General features: G+C 45.3%; 1 protein-coding gene and 1 long non-coding RNA gene across 6 annotated transcripts in view; one reads left to right on the top strand and one right to left on the bottom strand.

Moving 5' to 3' along the window:
• LOC116085333 overlaps nucleotides 1-12,656 on the bottom strand; it is a 16,173-nt gene extending 3,517 nt beyond the window's left edge. Inside the window, exons 1-3 of one of the 2 annotated variants that reach the window (XR_004116502.1) lie at nucleotides 11,893-12,656; nucleotides 10,813-10,923; nucleotides 4,380-4,516 (exon numbers count right to left, since the gene is read on the bottom strand). This is a non-coding gene — a long non-coding RNA (uncharacterized LOC116085333). Of the gene's footprint in view, nucleotides 1-4,379; nucleotides 4,517-6,240; nucleotides 6,541-10,812; nucleotides 10,924-11,892 lie in introns of those variants that run through there. The other variant, XR_004116503.1, reaches the window with a different exon arrangement.
• Nucleotides 12,657-12,868: 212 nt separating this feature from the next.
• Gspt1 (G1 to S phase transition 1) overlaps nucleotides 12,869-15,386 on the top strand; it is a 35,095-nt gene continuing 32,577 nt past the window's right edge. Inside the window, exon 1 of one of the 4 annotated variants that reach the window (XM_031362833.1) lies at nucleotides 12,869-13,473. In XM_031362833.1, coding sequence (XP_031218693.1) covers nucleotides 13,131-13,473 — 343 coding nt within the window. In that variant the 5' untranslated portion in view covers nucleotides 12,869-13,130. The remainder of the gene's footprint in view (nucleotides 13,474-15,386) is intronic. The other 3 variants (XM_031362841.1, XM_031362822.1, XM_031362826.1) reach the window with 3 other exon arrangements.

Here is a 15,386-nt window from a genome sequence, read left to right as displayed (position 1 = left end):
GAAATCCACCTGCCTCTGCCTCCCAAGTGCTGGGATTAAAGGCGTGCGCCACCACCGCCCGGCCATATATTTTGATTTCTTAAACCAGTTCTCAAGTATGTAGCCCAGGCTGCCCTTGAACAGAGTACTTAGCAGAGTTAACTTTAGCTTTTGGTCTTTGTGCTCCCACAGTTCTGGGATGACAGGTGTGAGGCACCACACCCAGGTATGACTCTTACCAGAGTGTTTCATAGAGAACAAAGGTGTTATAAGGAATCATGGTACTACCTCTTTTTTCCCAGATTTGGGGATGCTCACATCTGACATGGCACTGGCAGGTATGGTTTTAACATTATAATGAGCCCAGGATCATCTAGCATGTCAAAATGCTATAGAAGCCAAATCAAGAAAGTCTGGGATTGATCAACTGTGAATAGGTAATAATTCAGTGCTGGGTGCCTGAAAGGCTATGATTTTCAGCATCCAATTGTGAGGTTTACTTTATTTCCATAGGATCTGGCTACATTCACTGAGCTGGCCTCAGACTTGGAATCCTCCTATCCTGGCCTCATGAGTGTTGGGATTACAGGTGTAACAACACTCCTGGCTACAGCTGAAACTCCTGCAAGGCAGTGGCATAGCTGACAGGACAAGCAAGCCATCAGTCATTTCTGGGCCCAGCTGAGTGGTGACAATGGGTCTATGAAAACATGCAAGGAGCCATAGTATTGTGGGGTTGCTTCCAGAAAAGACTGCTAGCACATGGATTTCAGCCAACAGACAGTGTTTATTAACTGGTGGTGAGTACACTTGGGTCTTTGGGATCCTAGTATATCCCTGTGCCTTTCTCAAGGTGAGCTTTTAAGCACAAAATCCATGTTCTATGTTGACATACCTCAGTTAACAAGAACAGTTATCCAGCCCCAGAACTACAGAAGCTAAAAAGCAAGGTTCGGACATTTGGAGACTCTCCCAGAACTATGGACTCCGATGAATTAGGTCTTCACTCTCATTCTGTCAGGTTGTACTGTCGAACCTGGTTTTACAGCCTGGATGATGCTTCTATCATGGAGTCACTGGTCTCAGTGAGTGAGTCAAATAGTGTCCTCAGACCACTCTAAAGAGGAGGAGTCTGTCCAAAGGATCATTCATTTACTAAATTGATATATAATTGACCACACAGTCTAAGATTCAGAGGCCATCCAGTGCTGATAGGAGAGTGGTTAGCCAAGGTGACCAAGAGAACAGAGACTGGTACCAATTATCTCTGATTAATATCTCTCCCCCTGCCACTTCTCTCAGCTTTTTTCCAACAATGGCAAGATTTTTAAAATTACTCCTAATCAATTAGCATATAATAGAAACCACAAACTTCTCCCAAAGCCATATATAGTTTTCTTTATCTCGTGAGAGGTAACTAAGCATCTCCAATTTTGTAGGATCATTTCTGTAAGGAAATCTAACTGTTGTTTTAATTCAGAAATGGAAACTTAATATTTCTGGGTGATGATCAACCTGCCTACTTAGTTTGGAAAGTATCAGAAGAAGCACATGGAGCAAGCCATTAGTGCATGCCCACCAAGTAGTCTCAGGGGGCCAGTAATATTACTGTCCTCCAGATGAGTTAATCAGCAGGGCATCAGAATAAAGGGAAATGCCTAGGTTAAAGGTTTGCTATTAGACAAGTTTCAGCCCTTAGGGTCCTCATGTTAATTTGAGCTGCCCCTAAACACTGTGAGTTTTGTCAGTCAATGGGTCGACAGGCTGGTTACTTCCTATCCCTAGGTTGGACGGGGCCAGGTGTCTAAGTATAACTATCAATTCTGGCTGGAGATAATAAACTTTAGCCCTAGGGTTCTTTCCTGTGGCATAGAGTCTGAGTCCCCAGGTTTTTCCTGTTTCCCAAAGGCCAGAATCTTTTCAGGAAGCCTCAGCTCCACAAACCTTTCTTCAGTACAACCACACAATTTAAAGTGGACATCAATGGGCAAAGGTCAAGATGAATATGGGTTGCTGGTCTGTAGTCACATTAGCTTCTCTGTATCTGTGCTCCCCAGTTTCCAGTCCAGGCCTGAAAGGGATGGGGGTTGGACCATAACCTATAGTACAAAACACAAAGCTCAGGAGGTGACAGAAGAGCAGGAATGAAACCTTAATTTCCATGGGTCCATAGTGCAGAGAGAGTTCATTTGGCAGCAGCATCTGTGGCTTTCACTTTTTTAATATGGGTATGGAGGATCCATGGTGCAACAAGCTATGGAGTGTTGGAACCAGAGTGGGAGCAAAGAGAATCAACATGTCAGGTCCTTTCCAGGCTAGATCCAGCATCCCTTTGGCTACCCACTTGACCCAGATGGACTCAAATAAGCTGGGTTCTCAGATAGTCCAATGAATAGCCTGTATGGAGAAGGGCCTGTGGTGATTTGAAAGGGAATGGTTACAAGAGTTCTGTCAACTGCTGGTCTCTGAGCCTGGAAAGCAGTGGGGAATTCCAAACATAACCTCACAGGGGATGTGATGGTTTGAATATGTTTGGCCCAGCGAGTGGCACTATTAGGAGGTGTGGCCTTGTTGGAGAAAGTTTATCACTGCAGGAGTGGGCAATAAGACCCTCCTCCTAACTACATAAGGGCCAGTCTTCTCTTAGTGGACTTCAGATGAAGATGTAGAACTCTCAGCTCTTTCTGCACCATGTCTGCTTGGATGCTTGATGATAATGGACTGAACTTCTGAAGCTGTAAGCCAGCCCCAGTTAAGTTTTGTCTTAATAATATTTGCCTTGGGGCTGGAAAGACGGCTCAGCAGTTAAGAGTACCAATTGCTCTTCCAGAGGTACTGAGTTCAATTCCCAGCAACCACATGGTGGCTCACAAGCAACTGTAATGGGATCTGATGCCCTCTTCTGGTGTGTCTGAAGACGGCTACAGTGTACTCATATATATATAAAAAAATAAATAAAATCTTTAAAAAAAAAAAAAAGACTTGCCTTAGTCATGGTGTCTACTCACAACAGTAAAACCCTAAGACCGGGGGTAAATCCCATATAGATGGGATACAGGGGACATGAAGCAAAGGAAAATGATCTATCTACACTTCCCTGAACTGTAATGAGAGTTCTATTAAAATTTCTTTTAATGTCCTACTTATTCTTTTCAGAACTTGTTCAGAACTCTGAGGTTTATTTGCACAACAAAGTTTTCAATCCATGTGTAAAGATTTAGCTCTTACCTGAGAGGTTTTGGTTATGAGAGATAGGCCATTTTGCTGGGGAAGGCCAAGTTTGGGACCCAGTTTTTGGAGGAGCTTTAAAGCTATTTTAGCAGTTTCAGTCCAGGTGAGGAACATTTCTACTTGCCCAGAAAAGATATCTATAAGAGCTAGCATGTTCTTTAATCCTCCCCTGGCAGGCCAAGCTCAGTGAAGTCAGTTTTCCCAGAGTTCATTGGAGTGTTGCTCTCTCATCCAGGCCCCTTCCTGGGTGAGGGCGCTCTGTTTTGAATTTACTTGTGCACAAACCTTACACCTGGCTGGGCAGTGGTGGCACATGCCTTTAATCCCAGCACTCAGGAAGCAGAGGCAAGTGAATCTCTGAGTTTGAGGCCAGCCTGGTCTGCAGAGTGAGTTTCAGGACAGCCAGGGCTACACAAAAAACCCTGTCTTGGAAAACCAAACCAACCAACCAAAACCAACAACCACACCTGGAATCTGGCTGAGACCTCCTGCACTAGGCTGTCTGTGCAACAAACCTTGGTCTGAAGGTTTTGTGGAGCCCAGCTGAGTAGCCCAGTGAAGGTCAGTAACCAGAGTCCTGCCAGTTGTTTCTGGGAGGATGATCTTTCCCCTGGTGTCCTCCATCAACCTGTGGTCAAGCTGTCCATCTCTTCTTTACCAGGTCAGGCTAACACTCAGGACCTCAATAGACCCCACCGGTCTCAGGGTCATTTGTTAAGCAGCCAGGCCAGTGGCCCATTATCCCTTGCCTCAAGGGAGTCATCTTTTTATATACTGCACAGTGGATGGTAGAACTTCATGGGGGAAGCCAAAGCTAGGAGGACCAAGATTCCCTAATGTCCTTTTTCCCAGCAGTGAAAATGTCAGTTCTCCACAGATGATAGCATGGATAGGAGAATACAGTGACTGCCCATGTGTGCGCGGACTTTCCTCCTCCCCATCTGAGAGAGCCTGGCTCACATTGATCAGTTCTGCTTTCTGGGCTGAAGTACCTGGCTTGTGCCCAAACAGTTTCAGTTAAACTAATACTGTAACCCCCATAAACCTGGTTTCAGCTTGCATCTGGGACGGTCATGATGAGCACCTTCAAGTTGCTCTCAGGTAAGGGGTAGCCAGACAGACGGTGGTGGGTTTCTCAAAAAGCAAGGTTAGAACATTTGCAGACTTACCCAGAACCACGGACTTGGATGGATTATTTCTTTGTTTTCCTTTTGGCAGATGCTACTGTCCATGTGCTGAGTGTTACGGCCTGAACGGCACTTCCATCATGGAGTCAGTTGTGCTAAGGTCTGGGGCCCTGTTATACCTAGCATGAGAAGAGTAAAAGCCAGGCTCTTGGGCATACAACATGATAAGCAATATGTCAATGACTCAGGATTGACTGTCAGGCTGTTTCTGTGCTCTCTATTAAGTGCTTGTACATGTAGAGAAGGGATACAGCACATACAGCAACAGTTATTTCCAGGGTGATGATGCGTTACTTCGGCATTTTTTATATTTATTCATTTTATTTTATATAAGTACACTGTAGCTGTCTTCGGACACAGCAGAACAGGGCATTGAATCCCATCACAGAGGGTTGGGAGCCACCATGTAGTTGCTGGGAATTGAACTCAGGACCATCTCTCCAGCCCTTAGACATCTTTTAAGAGCTCATTTTTGCTAATACTGGGCTGGAGCTGGGCACAGCTGGTCAGGTTCCTAGGTGCTATTTTAAAGCCATGATCTTTGAAATACTAAAGACCCAGGGAGAAGTACTGCCTGCATCTTAGCCCAGATGACACTGTGGTTCTAGCACTTCATCTCATCCTTATTACAGAAAGAAATTGTGCTAAGTGAGGACAAAGGGTTGCTCTGAGAAACTTCCCTAATCCCTGGGGGAACCAGAACAACTGGTTTTTGCATTCATTGACAGACATGTGTGAGGAAGCCAGTGGTGCAGCATTACTGTGGTTACTATCCTAGCCTTTCCCATTCCAGCAGCAGCAGCAGCACTTGCTATCAATCCATCTACCTTACACTTCTCATGGATGATTTATGTGTTTTTTAATTGTTTTTCCTATGGATCGGGCAGGAATGTGACAGGTCACACATGTTCTGTAACTCCAACAGGCCTGGAACCGGTTATGTAGCCCAAACTTAACACATACCTGAAGCAATCCGCCTGCTTTAGCCTCCTAAATGTTGAGATCACACATGGTCTTATTTTGTGGCTCATTAAGATCAGTTTTCTCCCCTATTTTCCTGCCTACCATCTACTCTAGCAAACAGTGACATAGCTTACAAAAACACTCCAGTGATGCTTGGTGGAGCTTACACAACTGTGAGCACGCTGAAGTGGGTGAACTGTACAGCCTATCAATGGCAGCCACATAGAGATGTGAACAGCAACCCATCTAAAGCCAGAAAGGTAAGCCAAGAAAGGTGAGACAGGACCAAGCTCTCACAGTATTTGTTTCCTACACTGGCAAGTGTTTGCTGGATTAGGAAATTAAGTAGCACACAGACTCCTCTGTTCACTCTAATATTACTAATATTACTTTTGTTCTCATATTTTTGTATGTTTGTATGTGCTCATGAATCCAGAGGTCGGAGGACCTCTGTGTCCCTTAGCTTCCACCTTGCACAACACAGGGTACCTTTAGACTTTCAGTCTGTCTGGTTCTATAGATTCTCTGGTCTCCTCCCACCTCATGGAGGAGGATGAGATGATACACACTAGGGCTACAGACCAGAGATGAATATTGTCTGGACTCAGATCCTCTTACTTTGATGATAAATGCTTCATGCACCAAGCCACTCTCCAGACCCCAAATGTCTATGAAGAGTTCAGAGCAGACTCTATAAAAACATGACTGAGGGGCTAGTCAGGTGGCCCAGCAGGCAGAGACACTTGCTGCCTAGGGCTGACAACGTAACTTACATCCCACAACCCACTTGAGTTTTGAAAGTTGTCCTTTGTCTTCCACATATGGCATGCATATATGCACATACATATGTGAATCAGAAAATTTTTAGAAAAAGCAAATCTTGGGAATTATATAGTTTTTGTTATTGTTGTTGTTGATATTGTTTGGTTTGTTTTTTTTAACACTTTCATGCAGCCAAATGTAGTCTTGAACTCCCCATTTTGATTCTTCTGTATTCCCCCAAATGCAAGCAGATGGTACCATGCTGATTGTTTTTGTTGTTTTTTTCAGCCAGACATGGACATGGTAGAACATGCCTGTATAATCCAAGGCCGTGACAGGTAGAAATAGGAAGATCTGCAGCTGAAGGCCACGTTCTGCTATGTAGCAAGCTTGAAGCAAGCTTGGGTTACAAGAGACCCTGTCAAGACACACAAAAGTGCTGGGTAGATATGGAGAAACTGGAAAATGTGTGCTTTGATAATGGGCATATATAAAGAGACAATGACTATAAAAACAGGTAGTGTTCTCTCTCTCTCTCTCTCTTTCTCTCTCTCTCTCTCTCTCTCTCTGTGTGTGTGTGTGTGTGTGTAATAATAAACATTAATTGGGGGTTTCTACCCACTTTAGATCATTTAATTCCCAAATAAAAGACACAAAACCTTTAGAATTATAATAAGCCCGAAAAGCACTAGAGCTGGGCAGACATCCACCCTCTAAGTTATTTTGTCTACTTTCCTGTCAATAACATCACAATTGCCATGTTCTAGCTGGGCCACCCGTACTCCAATTGGACGACCTTCAGGGTCATGCTCTCCTTTCCACTAGCATCTTCTTTCTAATCCTTCTACTTTTCCTCATAGTCTCTCTTCAGACCCAAGCCCAGGAATGAAACCCCACCTACCTGTCTTCTGCCCAGATGTAGGCATCTTTATTAACCAATAGTTTTAAATTAAGGAGCAAGGTTTGTACAACAAAAGCTCGCAAATGTATATTATAATATATAGCAACAGACCAAACATTAACATGTGTATATTGATTTTTGTCTGTCTATAGAGCCCTGCCCATCTGGGAACTCACCATGTAGACTAGGATTGCCTTGAATGCCCAAAGATCTGTCTGTCTCTGCTTCTTGATAAGTGCTGAGATCAAAGGTGTACACCACCATGCCTGGCAATGTTTCTTTTGATTGTTTTTGGTTTTCAAGCTCTGACTGTCCTGGAACTCTCTTATAGACCAGGCTGGCCTTGAACTCACAGAGATCTGTCTACCTCTGCCTCCCAAATGCTGGGATTAAAGGTGTATAACACCATGCCCAACACTTGGCAATGCTTCTTTAAAAATATACAAACTATGATTCATCAATTCTATTTCTACATAGATACTTCAAGAATTGAAAGCAGGGCTGAAGGGTAGCTTAGTAAGTTAAGGGTATTTACTGCTCTTCCAGAGAGCCAGGGTTCAATTCTCAGAATCCATGCTGTGTGGTTTGTAAGCACCTTCAACTCCAGCTTGAGGCGATCCAGTGTCTCTAGCCTTTGCAGGCCACTGTTCGTACATCAGGAGTGGTTCTGATGCTAAGCTCCCACTCCCCTATTGGTTCTTGATCTATCAGTAAAGAAGCCATGGGCCAATTGCTGGGCGGAAGGAATAGGCAAGCAGGACTTCTGGGTCCCCACAGGCAAGACAGAGGCAGGAGAGGAAGGGAGAGTTCCCCATGCTTTGAGAGAGAAAAGCCAGGCAGCCATGTGAGATCTCAGGTCGAGTGGCCACAGGCCACTTCTACAGGCTAGCCATTGTGAATGTTGAGCTGAGACTAAGTGTAATTGAGCAACTAAAGCTGAGGGAAGGTAGAGAGGTGCAGTGCTAAGAGTATTGATAAGGGCACGCTTCTCCAGGCAGGAGATAAGTGTCACCTAGCAATTGTGCCAAGAAGGCAAGTCGAATTTGAACAACTGTGTGTGTCTGTGTTTTTCATCTGTAGATCTAATCAATATTCTTTGGGCAGGGGCTGGTAGTGTGGTCCATTCCTGGAGCTTAGGTAGGGTAGCAAAAGCCACAGGAAACACATACCCATACACAGACACATGTATCTACACACAATGACTCTTGGTCAAGCAAGATGTTTAAATGAATAAACCACTCGCCACCATGCCTGACCACTGAGTTTGATCCCTGAGATCCACTTAAAAGGCAGGAGAGAGCCGAGCAGTGGTAGTGCACACCTTTAATCCCAGCACTTGGGAGGCAGAGGCAGGTGGATCTCTGAGTTCGAGGCCAACCTGTTCTACAGAGTGAGTTCCAGGACAGCCAGGGCTACACAGAGAAACCCTGTCTCAAAAAACCAAAAAAAAAAAAAATGGCAACCTTGAGATTCCAGGCAAAGTATGAGCACTAGTGGTTCTCTGTGCTGTCGTTTATTTCTAACTGTCTCAAGTGGGGGAGAAACCTCTCCTTCTCCAATTCTACTCCTCTTCCAGTTTTCCTTAAGAGAATCAATAAGACCCTTTGGTAAAGAATTGGGAAGCCAGAATGAAGTCTACTTTTACTTGGGCTCCAAGTGGTCACAAAACATGTTCTTTTGCTAGTATGAAAGTCTCTAACCTTTTACTCTGTATTTAGAAATACTCATCAGCCATACTACAGGCAAAACTACTTTAGAACTCCAGTGGACTTACTACCTAGCATCTCAAGAGCTAATAGCTGACATATCAGAGACCTCCAGAACTGACTCTGGAGCAATGCAGAACAACTTGTTTATCCACTTCACTTCTTTTTGCTCAAAAACAAAACAAAACAAAGTGCCATATGGTTGAACTAAAAGAATACATTTGGAAACTCTTAGTTTTGAAATACAATGTTATTTTATGGAGAATAAAAAAGACAAAAAGGACTAGAGACATGTAGCTCATTGGTAGAGTGTGTGCCTAGCATGTGCAAGATCCTAGGCTTGATTTTCTAGCATCAAATTGGGTGGGAGAGAATGAAAGAGATGACAGCTGGTGAAATTTGCAGTGGAAAATAGGAATTATCTGTTGTAGGGTAGTTCAAGCCTAGAAGAAGCATAGGTTTGCTAGGGAAAGGAGCTGTCAAACTAACCCATTATATACATCCCAGCCAACAGCAGTAAGTCTTTGGAAAAACTGGCTTTTAAGCCAGCAAGATGGCTCAGTGGATAAAAGTACTTGCCATATAAGTCTGATGACCTGAGTTTGATTCCCAGAAAGCAGATATTTTAGTCAATGTTCTATTGCTGTGAAGAGACACGTGGTCATGACAACTCTTATAAAGAAAAGCATGTATTTGGGGCTTGCTTAGTTTCAGAGGTTCAGTCCTTTACCATCCTGGCAGGGAGCATGGCAGCATGCAGGCAGACATGGTGCTGAAGAGCACCTGAGCGCTCTACATCTGGACCCACAGGCATCAAGGCAGAGTATGACACTAGGCCTGGCTTGAGCTTTTGAAACCTCAAAGCCCAGTGATATACTTTCTCCAACAAGGCCATACTACCTAATCATTGTCAAATAGTGCCACTCCCTAATGACAAGCATTCAAACATGTAAAGTTATGGGGGCCATTCCTATTCAAACCACCACACCAGATAAAAAAAGCTGGATATGGAACTGGAGAGATGGCTCAGTGGTTAAGAGCAATGGCTGTTCTTCTGAAGACTAGGGTTCAATTCCCAGTACCTACTTGGTGGCTCACATCTGTAGCCAAAGGACCCAATGCCCTCTTCTGGCCTCTGTGGGCACTGGGTATGCACAGACATATAAGCTCTCAAGATACACAATAACAACAACAACAACAATAAACAAAGCTTGATATGGTGATGTGTCTCTGTAATCCTACATCGAGGCATCACAGAAGAATTTCACAGAAGCCCCAGCCAGCAAGACCTTTAGCCGTAATTACAATGTTAATTCCTATAAGGATAATTGAGAAGTTGGATCAGGAAAATAGTGATATAGCAATAAATAGTTCTCCTATAAGATTGATTGATGGTGGTAAAGATAGATTAGCTAGGCTAGCCCCCTTGCCTCAACAACATGAAAGGTGAGAATAACTCTAAAGTTGTCCTGTGACCTCCATGTGTGTGTTCTCTCTCTCTCTCTCTCTCTCGTACACATGTGCATGCATGTGCACACACAAACACACACACACACACACACACACACACACACACACGAGTAAATAAAATGAGTTATTGCTCTGTACCTCAAAAGTCCAAAGTGCTTATAAAGGACAGTAGCATCACTTTACACACTTACTACCTGCATTTACTTGCCTAGCTTTATACTAGGTGGTAGGAACTTGAAGACACAAGTCTTCAAGTTGTTTACTTTTAGCACAACAGCAGTGGTTGTTAACAGACTTTTTCATTTTCCTGTTGAAGCTTGCTCTGGTAGGCCAATGCCTTTGAAAACTAAAGAAAATCAGCATTGTGGTATATCTCTATAATTCCAACACTGGGGGTTGCAGACATTGATCCCAGATTAAAGAGTAGCTAATCTTGAATTTATAGGAATCCTCTTTGTTTACAGGATTAAACCAACAGACTGGGCTCATCAAAGGCTTTTCCAAACAACAGCTTTTAGCAATTTCTGACACTGTCTCTAGAAAAAGCACCATGAACAAAGAAACTGTTCATTCAACTAGCTGTGAAGAGCTAACATTCTCAGAATGTGAATACCTGGAGTCCTGGGGGTTGGCTCTATCCAGTGATAGGCTGTGGTGAGCTAGTTCAGTCAGTTGTATGCAGATGTTGAGCTGTCTCTGGAGTGGGCTGGAGCTTGCAGATCTCCTGTGAGGTATGGATTTATTAGAGACAGACTTAAAGATGAAAACTATGGAGCTCTACAGGTTCCAGCAGCTTCAACTAGATGATCTTGAGTCCAAGTCAGTGTGGTCCACACAAAGAGGACCTCTTAAAACACATGCAAGAAAAAAAAAAGTCATTTACAAAACACCAGTTAAAGCTGAGCATGGTGGTGCATGTGCAGAGAGTTCCAGCACTTGGAAAGTGAGATAAAAGGATCAAGTTCAGGGCCAGCCTGGGTTTCATTTGTCTCTGCTTAACCAACCAACCAACCAACCACAAAAAGAAGGGAAAAAAGCTAGTTTGAGGCCTTGCTTTAAAAAGTAATTGACAACTTTGTGGTTTACCTCTCTCCTTAGGCCAAATTCTCACTTAAGTTTTTATAATACAGATGTTTAAAGTCAGCATTCCAACTTAGATATCTTAGATCTAGATTTTTTTAAAAAAAATAACCTCGTTGTTTGAACACTTTTTTAAAAAATGATTTATTTACTTTCTGTATATGAGTACACTGTAGCTGTACAGATTGTTGTGAGCCTTCATGTGGTTTTTGGGAATTGAATTTAGGACCTCTGCTCACTCTGGTCGACTCTGCTGGCTCAGGCCCAAAAACTTATTTATTATTATACATAAGTACACTGTAGCTGTCTTCTGGCACACCAGAAGAGGGCGTCAGATCTCATTATGGGTGATTGTGAGCCACCATGTGCTTGCTGGGACTTAAACTCAGGACCTTTGAAAGAGCAGTCAATGCTCTTACCCACTGAGCCATCTCACTAGCCCATTTGAACACTTTTTTACATGTTATTCTGTAATTTCCAAGTAGGTTAGTTGCATTCCGCGTAGACTCCTTTCAGAGGAAGTAAAATTAACAGTATACTTTTCTTTGTCTTGGTCTCTCTCCATGGGTGGATTACAGGAGAATTAACAGGTATTTAGAACAGGTCTTCCTACCTTGTGCAGTGAGAACTAAAGGCGAACTTTTATTTTTTTTCTTGACACTTTCCCCACAATTACTAAAATGCAACCTGCAAGTGTGAGATGCACTCATTATGAAAGGACTTTAAGGATAGCTGACAGATGCCTTTCAAAAGAAAACCACTTTACGTAATGGCAGCTAAGGAACTGGATGCACCAAAATAGCCCCTGTTAGGTACTGCTGGGCACACTAAAAAATATGGCAATCCTGACTAATTTGTAAATCTCCTGGCAAGGAGGATGAAAGGACAGAAAAAAGTTTAGGTGAGGGCTTTTAATGACTAGTCAAACCTAACATGAGTCACTGAAACTTTCCAGTTAAGGATCCCTTTGCCGGACATCCCTGGACCAGTCAGTCCTTTATGAGCTACACACAGTTTCAGCTGTAAAATCTCACGGTTTTACTGCCTCTTCCATAAATGAATATATAAAAAGAAAGACGCTTCCTGCCGGCTTTGAAATGTAGGGCAAACTCGGGCTGGGGGTGGAAAAAAGAGAACAAGGTACATAGACTGCGAGACAGAGAAGGCAGAAAAGGCCCCGAAAAGGGAGAAGAAAAAAATTTCCCCTAGGTTAGGCCTGCGGACCGTGTGTCCTCACAGGCTGGGGTGGATTGTCGCCGCGTGCGGAAGGGCTCGGCCCACAGCCCTGCCCTAGCCGAGTAGAGTCCGCCCCTGCCCCCACCCTGCGACAGATGGGCCACCAGACTTCAGCCTTCTCGCGCTGCCTGTCGGGAGCTCCAGCCGCTTCCGGTGACGCTTGATTGCTGAACTCCGACTCCCGTCAGCCCCCGAGAAAACCGCACCGGGTCTACGCAGGTGCTGTCGGAACTTGTAGTTTACCTATCGGCAGCGCTTCGTAGGCGGAAACACGGGCGGACATAGACGGGAACTACCGAGGCGAAGGTACGGGTGGTAGCGAGAGGTCAATTCTCTCCAAACGTGGGGTTGGCGGTGAGGCCGGCGGCGGTAGTTGGGGTTGGGTGGGAGGAGATCCCTGCGCACACACGAGGAAGGTTGAGCCGCTGTCGTCCTGCTCGCGAGTGTACAGTCCGGACTGTAGCTGCTGCCCAGGACGCCGGCGAGTGAGTCGTTGGCTTCCCGCTCCCCAGACTTGTCGTCCTCCCTGGGTCAGCCCGGCCTGCTCCTCCCCGGTCGGCCGCCCCCGCCTCCATTTCCCGCCCTCTCTTCACCACACACACGGCCCCCCCGATCATGGATCCCAGCAGCGGCGGTGGCGGTGGAGGTGGTGGCGGCGGGAGCAGCAGCAGCAGCGACTCTGCGCCGGACTGCTGGGACCAGACGGATATGGAGGCCCCCGGGCCGGGGCCTTGCGGCGGCGGCGGCTCCATAACCGCGGTGGCCGAGGCCCAGCGTGAGAACCTCTGCGCGGCTTTCAGCCGGCAACTCAACGTCAACGCCAAGCCCTTCGTCCCCAACGTCCACGCCGCGGAGTTCGTGCCATCTTTCCTGCGTGGTCCGGCCCAGCCGCCGCTATCCCCAGCTGGCGCGGCCGGCGGCGACCACGGAGCAGGCAGCAGCGCGGGAGGCCCTTCGGGTAAATTGCGAGGCTGGATATCCCCAAGGCACGGGCGGCGAGTTGGGTCCGGGGTGCCGCGTTGGGGTGGGTGGAGAGGACCCGAGGCCCGGCCGGCCGGCAGGCACGTGGGGCGCTGACAGCGGCGCCGGCTGGTCTGGGTGGGGCGCCTCTAGTCTGGGAGCTGCCTGGCTTGGGGCGCCTGGGCTAGGAGGAGCAGAGACCAGGAGTCCCGGGGACGATTGCCCCGCCGCCCAAGGCCGCGTTTCACCCCTAGGCTTAGGAACCGTATGGGACCCGGCCAGTCAGTGCCACGAGGCCCAGAAGCACCGATAGGGCTTGAAGTCCGGCAGGAGGACGGGATGAGAGCCAAGGAGTTGGGGGACAAGACTTGGCTGTTCACCTGGCCCAGTTTCTACTATAGGAACTAATTGCCTTTTAAATATCTGTGGCACTAAAGCGACCTGGAGGAATCCCAAGATGCATTGCAGGCCTGTGATCCGCCAGAAACTTGGCTGTCAATACAAAGACCTTTTTTCACCCTTAACATTTTGAATACTTAAGTTTTTTTTTAATGTCAGAAAGATTCCTCAGTACTACATGTGGCAGTAAACCTCCCTGATTTATGTGCGGTTTTAAGCGGGATTTAAGACTTTTCTTTTGAGTGGCAGGTTTAGACTTTTAATTGTTTTAAAAGTATGGACCTTGTACTGCTTGCTTATAAAAGCTTGGTTTGCGTTCGTGTATTAGTAGTCTAGTCTATTACTTGAATACTTCTGATAACTTAATAGTTGTCACATGAAGTAGCTCCTAGATACACTTTCTGTCGTTTCAAGCTTCAGTCTTTAGCCACCTTTTTATAAACCGGCTGTATGTTTGGTAGCCGCCTTTCAGGTATGATTTTTGTAGCAATGTTGTTGAGTGAACCTAAGTGTTGCCTGCCTGCTGATGCTTATTTGAGTAAATATGGTATTGTCCTAAAGAAGAAACGGGAAGGGAAAAGCCCGAGTCTTTTGATTACTCAGCAGGGACATTGGCGGGCCAGATAATTTAAGCTTATTTCAAGTGAGAGTATATTGTTAATTTCTGTTTTAAGTTCTAGACTCAGGCCCGGTGTGGTGGTACACTTAACTAGTTAATGCCTATATTATAGTCCCAGACCTCTAAAGGCTGAGGCAGGGAAATGTTTGGAGAAAGCAGAGAAAACAAATGGCATTATCACCTCGCCTCTCCCAGGTGAGGTGGTGCATTGCCTGGAAGCCTGGAACTCAGGAAGTGAGGGCATCGAGAACTTTAGGTGAAGGCTACTGGGACTGACTGGGAAAATCCTGTCCCACAAATAATAAGTACGTAAGAAAATAAATAAATTCTTGTAATTTAGCTTCTTTGGAAACTTGCTTCACTTTGCTTTTTAGAAGTGAGAGGGTGTTTAGGGAAATTATTTTGTGAAGAACATATGTAAGCACAGTTTGTATTAGAGTGGTTTGGGGAGGGCAGTGAACTTTGGGGGTTTTATTGTGCAGGAGGGACGTACTTACCTGCACTCCTTCAAACCTGGGGATTTGACTTTTATTGACTGGCATTTCTTCTTTTGTTTGTTTTTGTTTTTTCAAGACAGGGTATATATAGCCCTGGTTGTCCTGGAACTCACTCTGTAGACCAGGCTGGCCTCAAACTCAGAAATCCGCCTATCTCTGCCTCCCAAGTGCTGGGATTAAAGGTATGTGCCACCACTGCCTGGCTTGTCTGACATTTATTTGTGTGTGGTTGGTATTTTTCTTTTCAAACAGAATTAAAATTCAACTTTTAATTCTTTTAGACATTCAGCTATTTTTTTTAGCTTCCTTACTAATTGCTAAAAGTACTTGTTTCTCTACCTTATCTTATAGCTTCCGTATCTCCAGCCATTTTCTTTCTTGGCTCTCCTTCCTTCC

This window comes from Mastomys coucha, unplaced genomic scaffold, assembly GCF_008632895.1.
Source record: "Mastomys coucha isolate ucsf_1 unplaced genomic scaffold, UCSF_Mcou_1 pScaffold12, whole genome shotgun sequence".
NCBI lineage: Eukaryota > Metazoa > Chordata > Mammalia > Rodentia > Muridae > Mastomys > Mastomys coucha.
The sequence above is the reverse complement of the archived record's forward strand: the minus strand, read 5'-3'. Positions and strand labels throughout refer to the sequence as shown.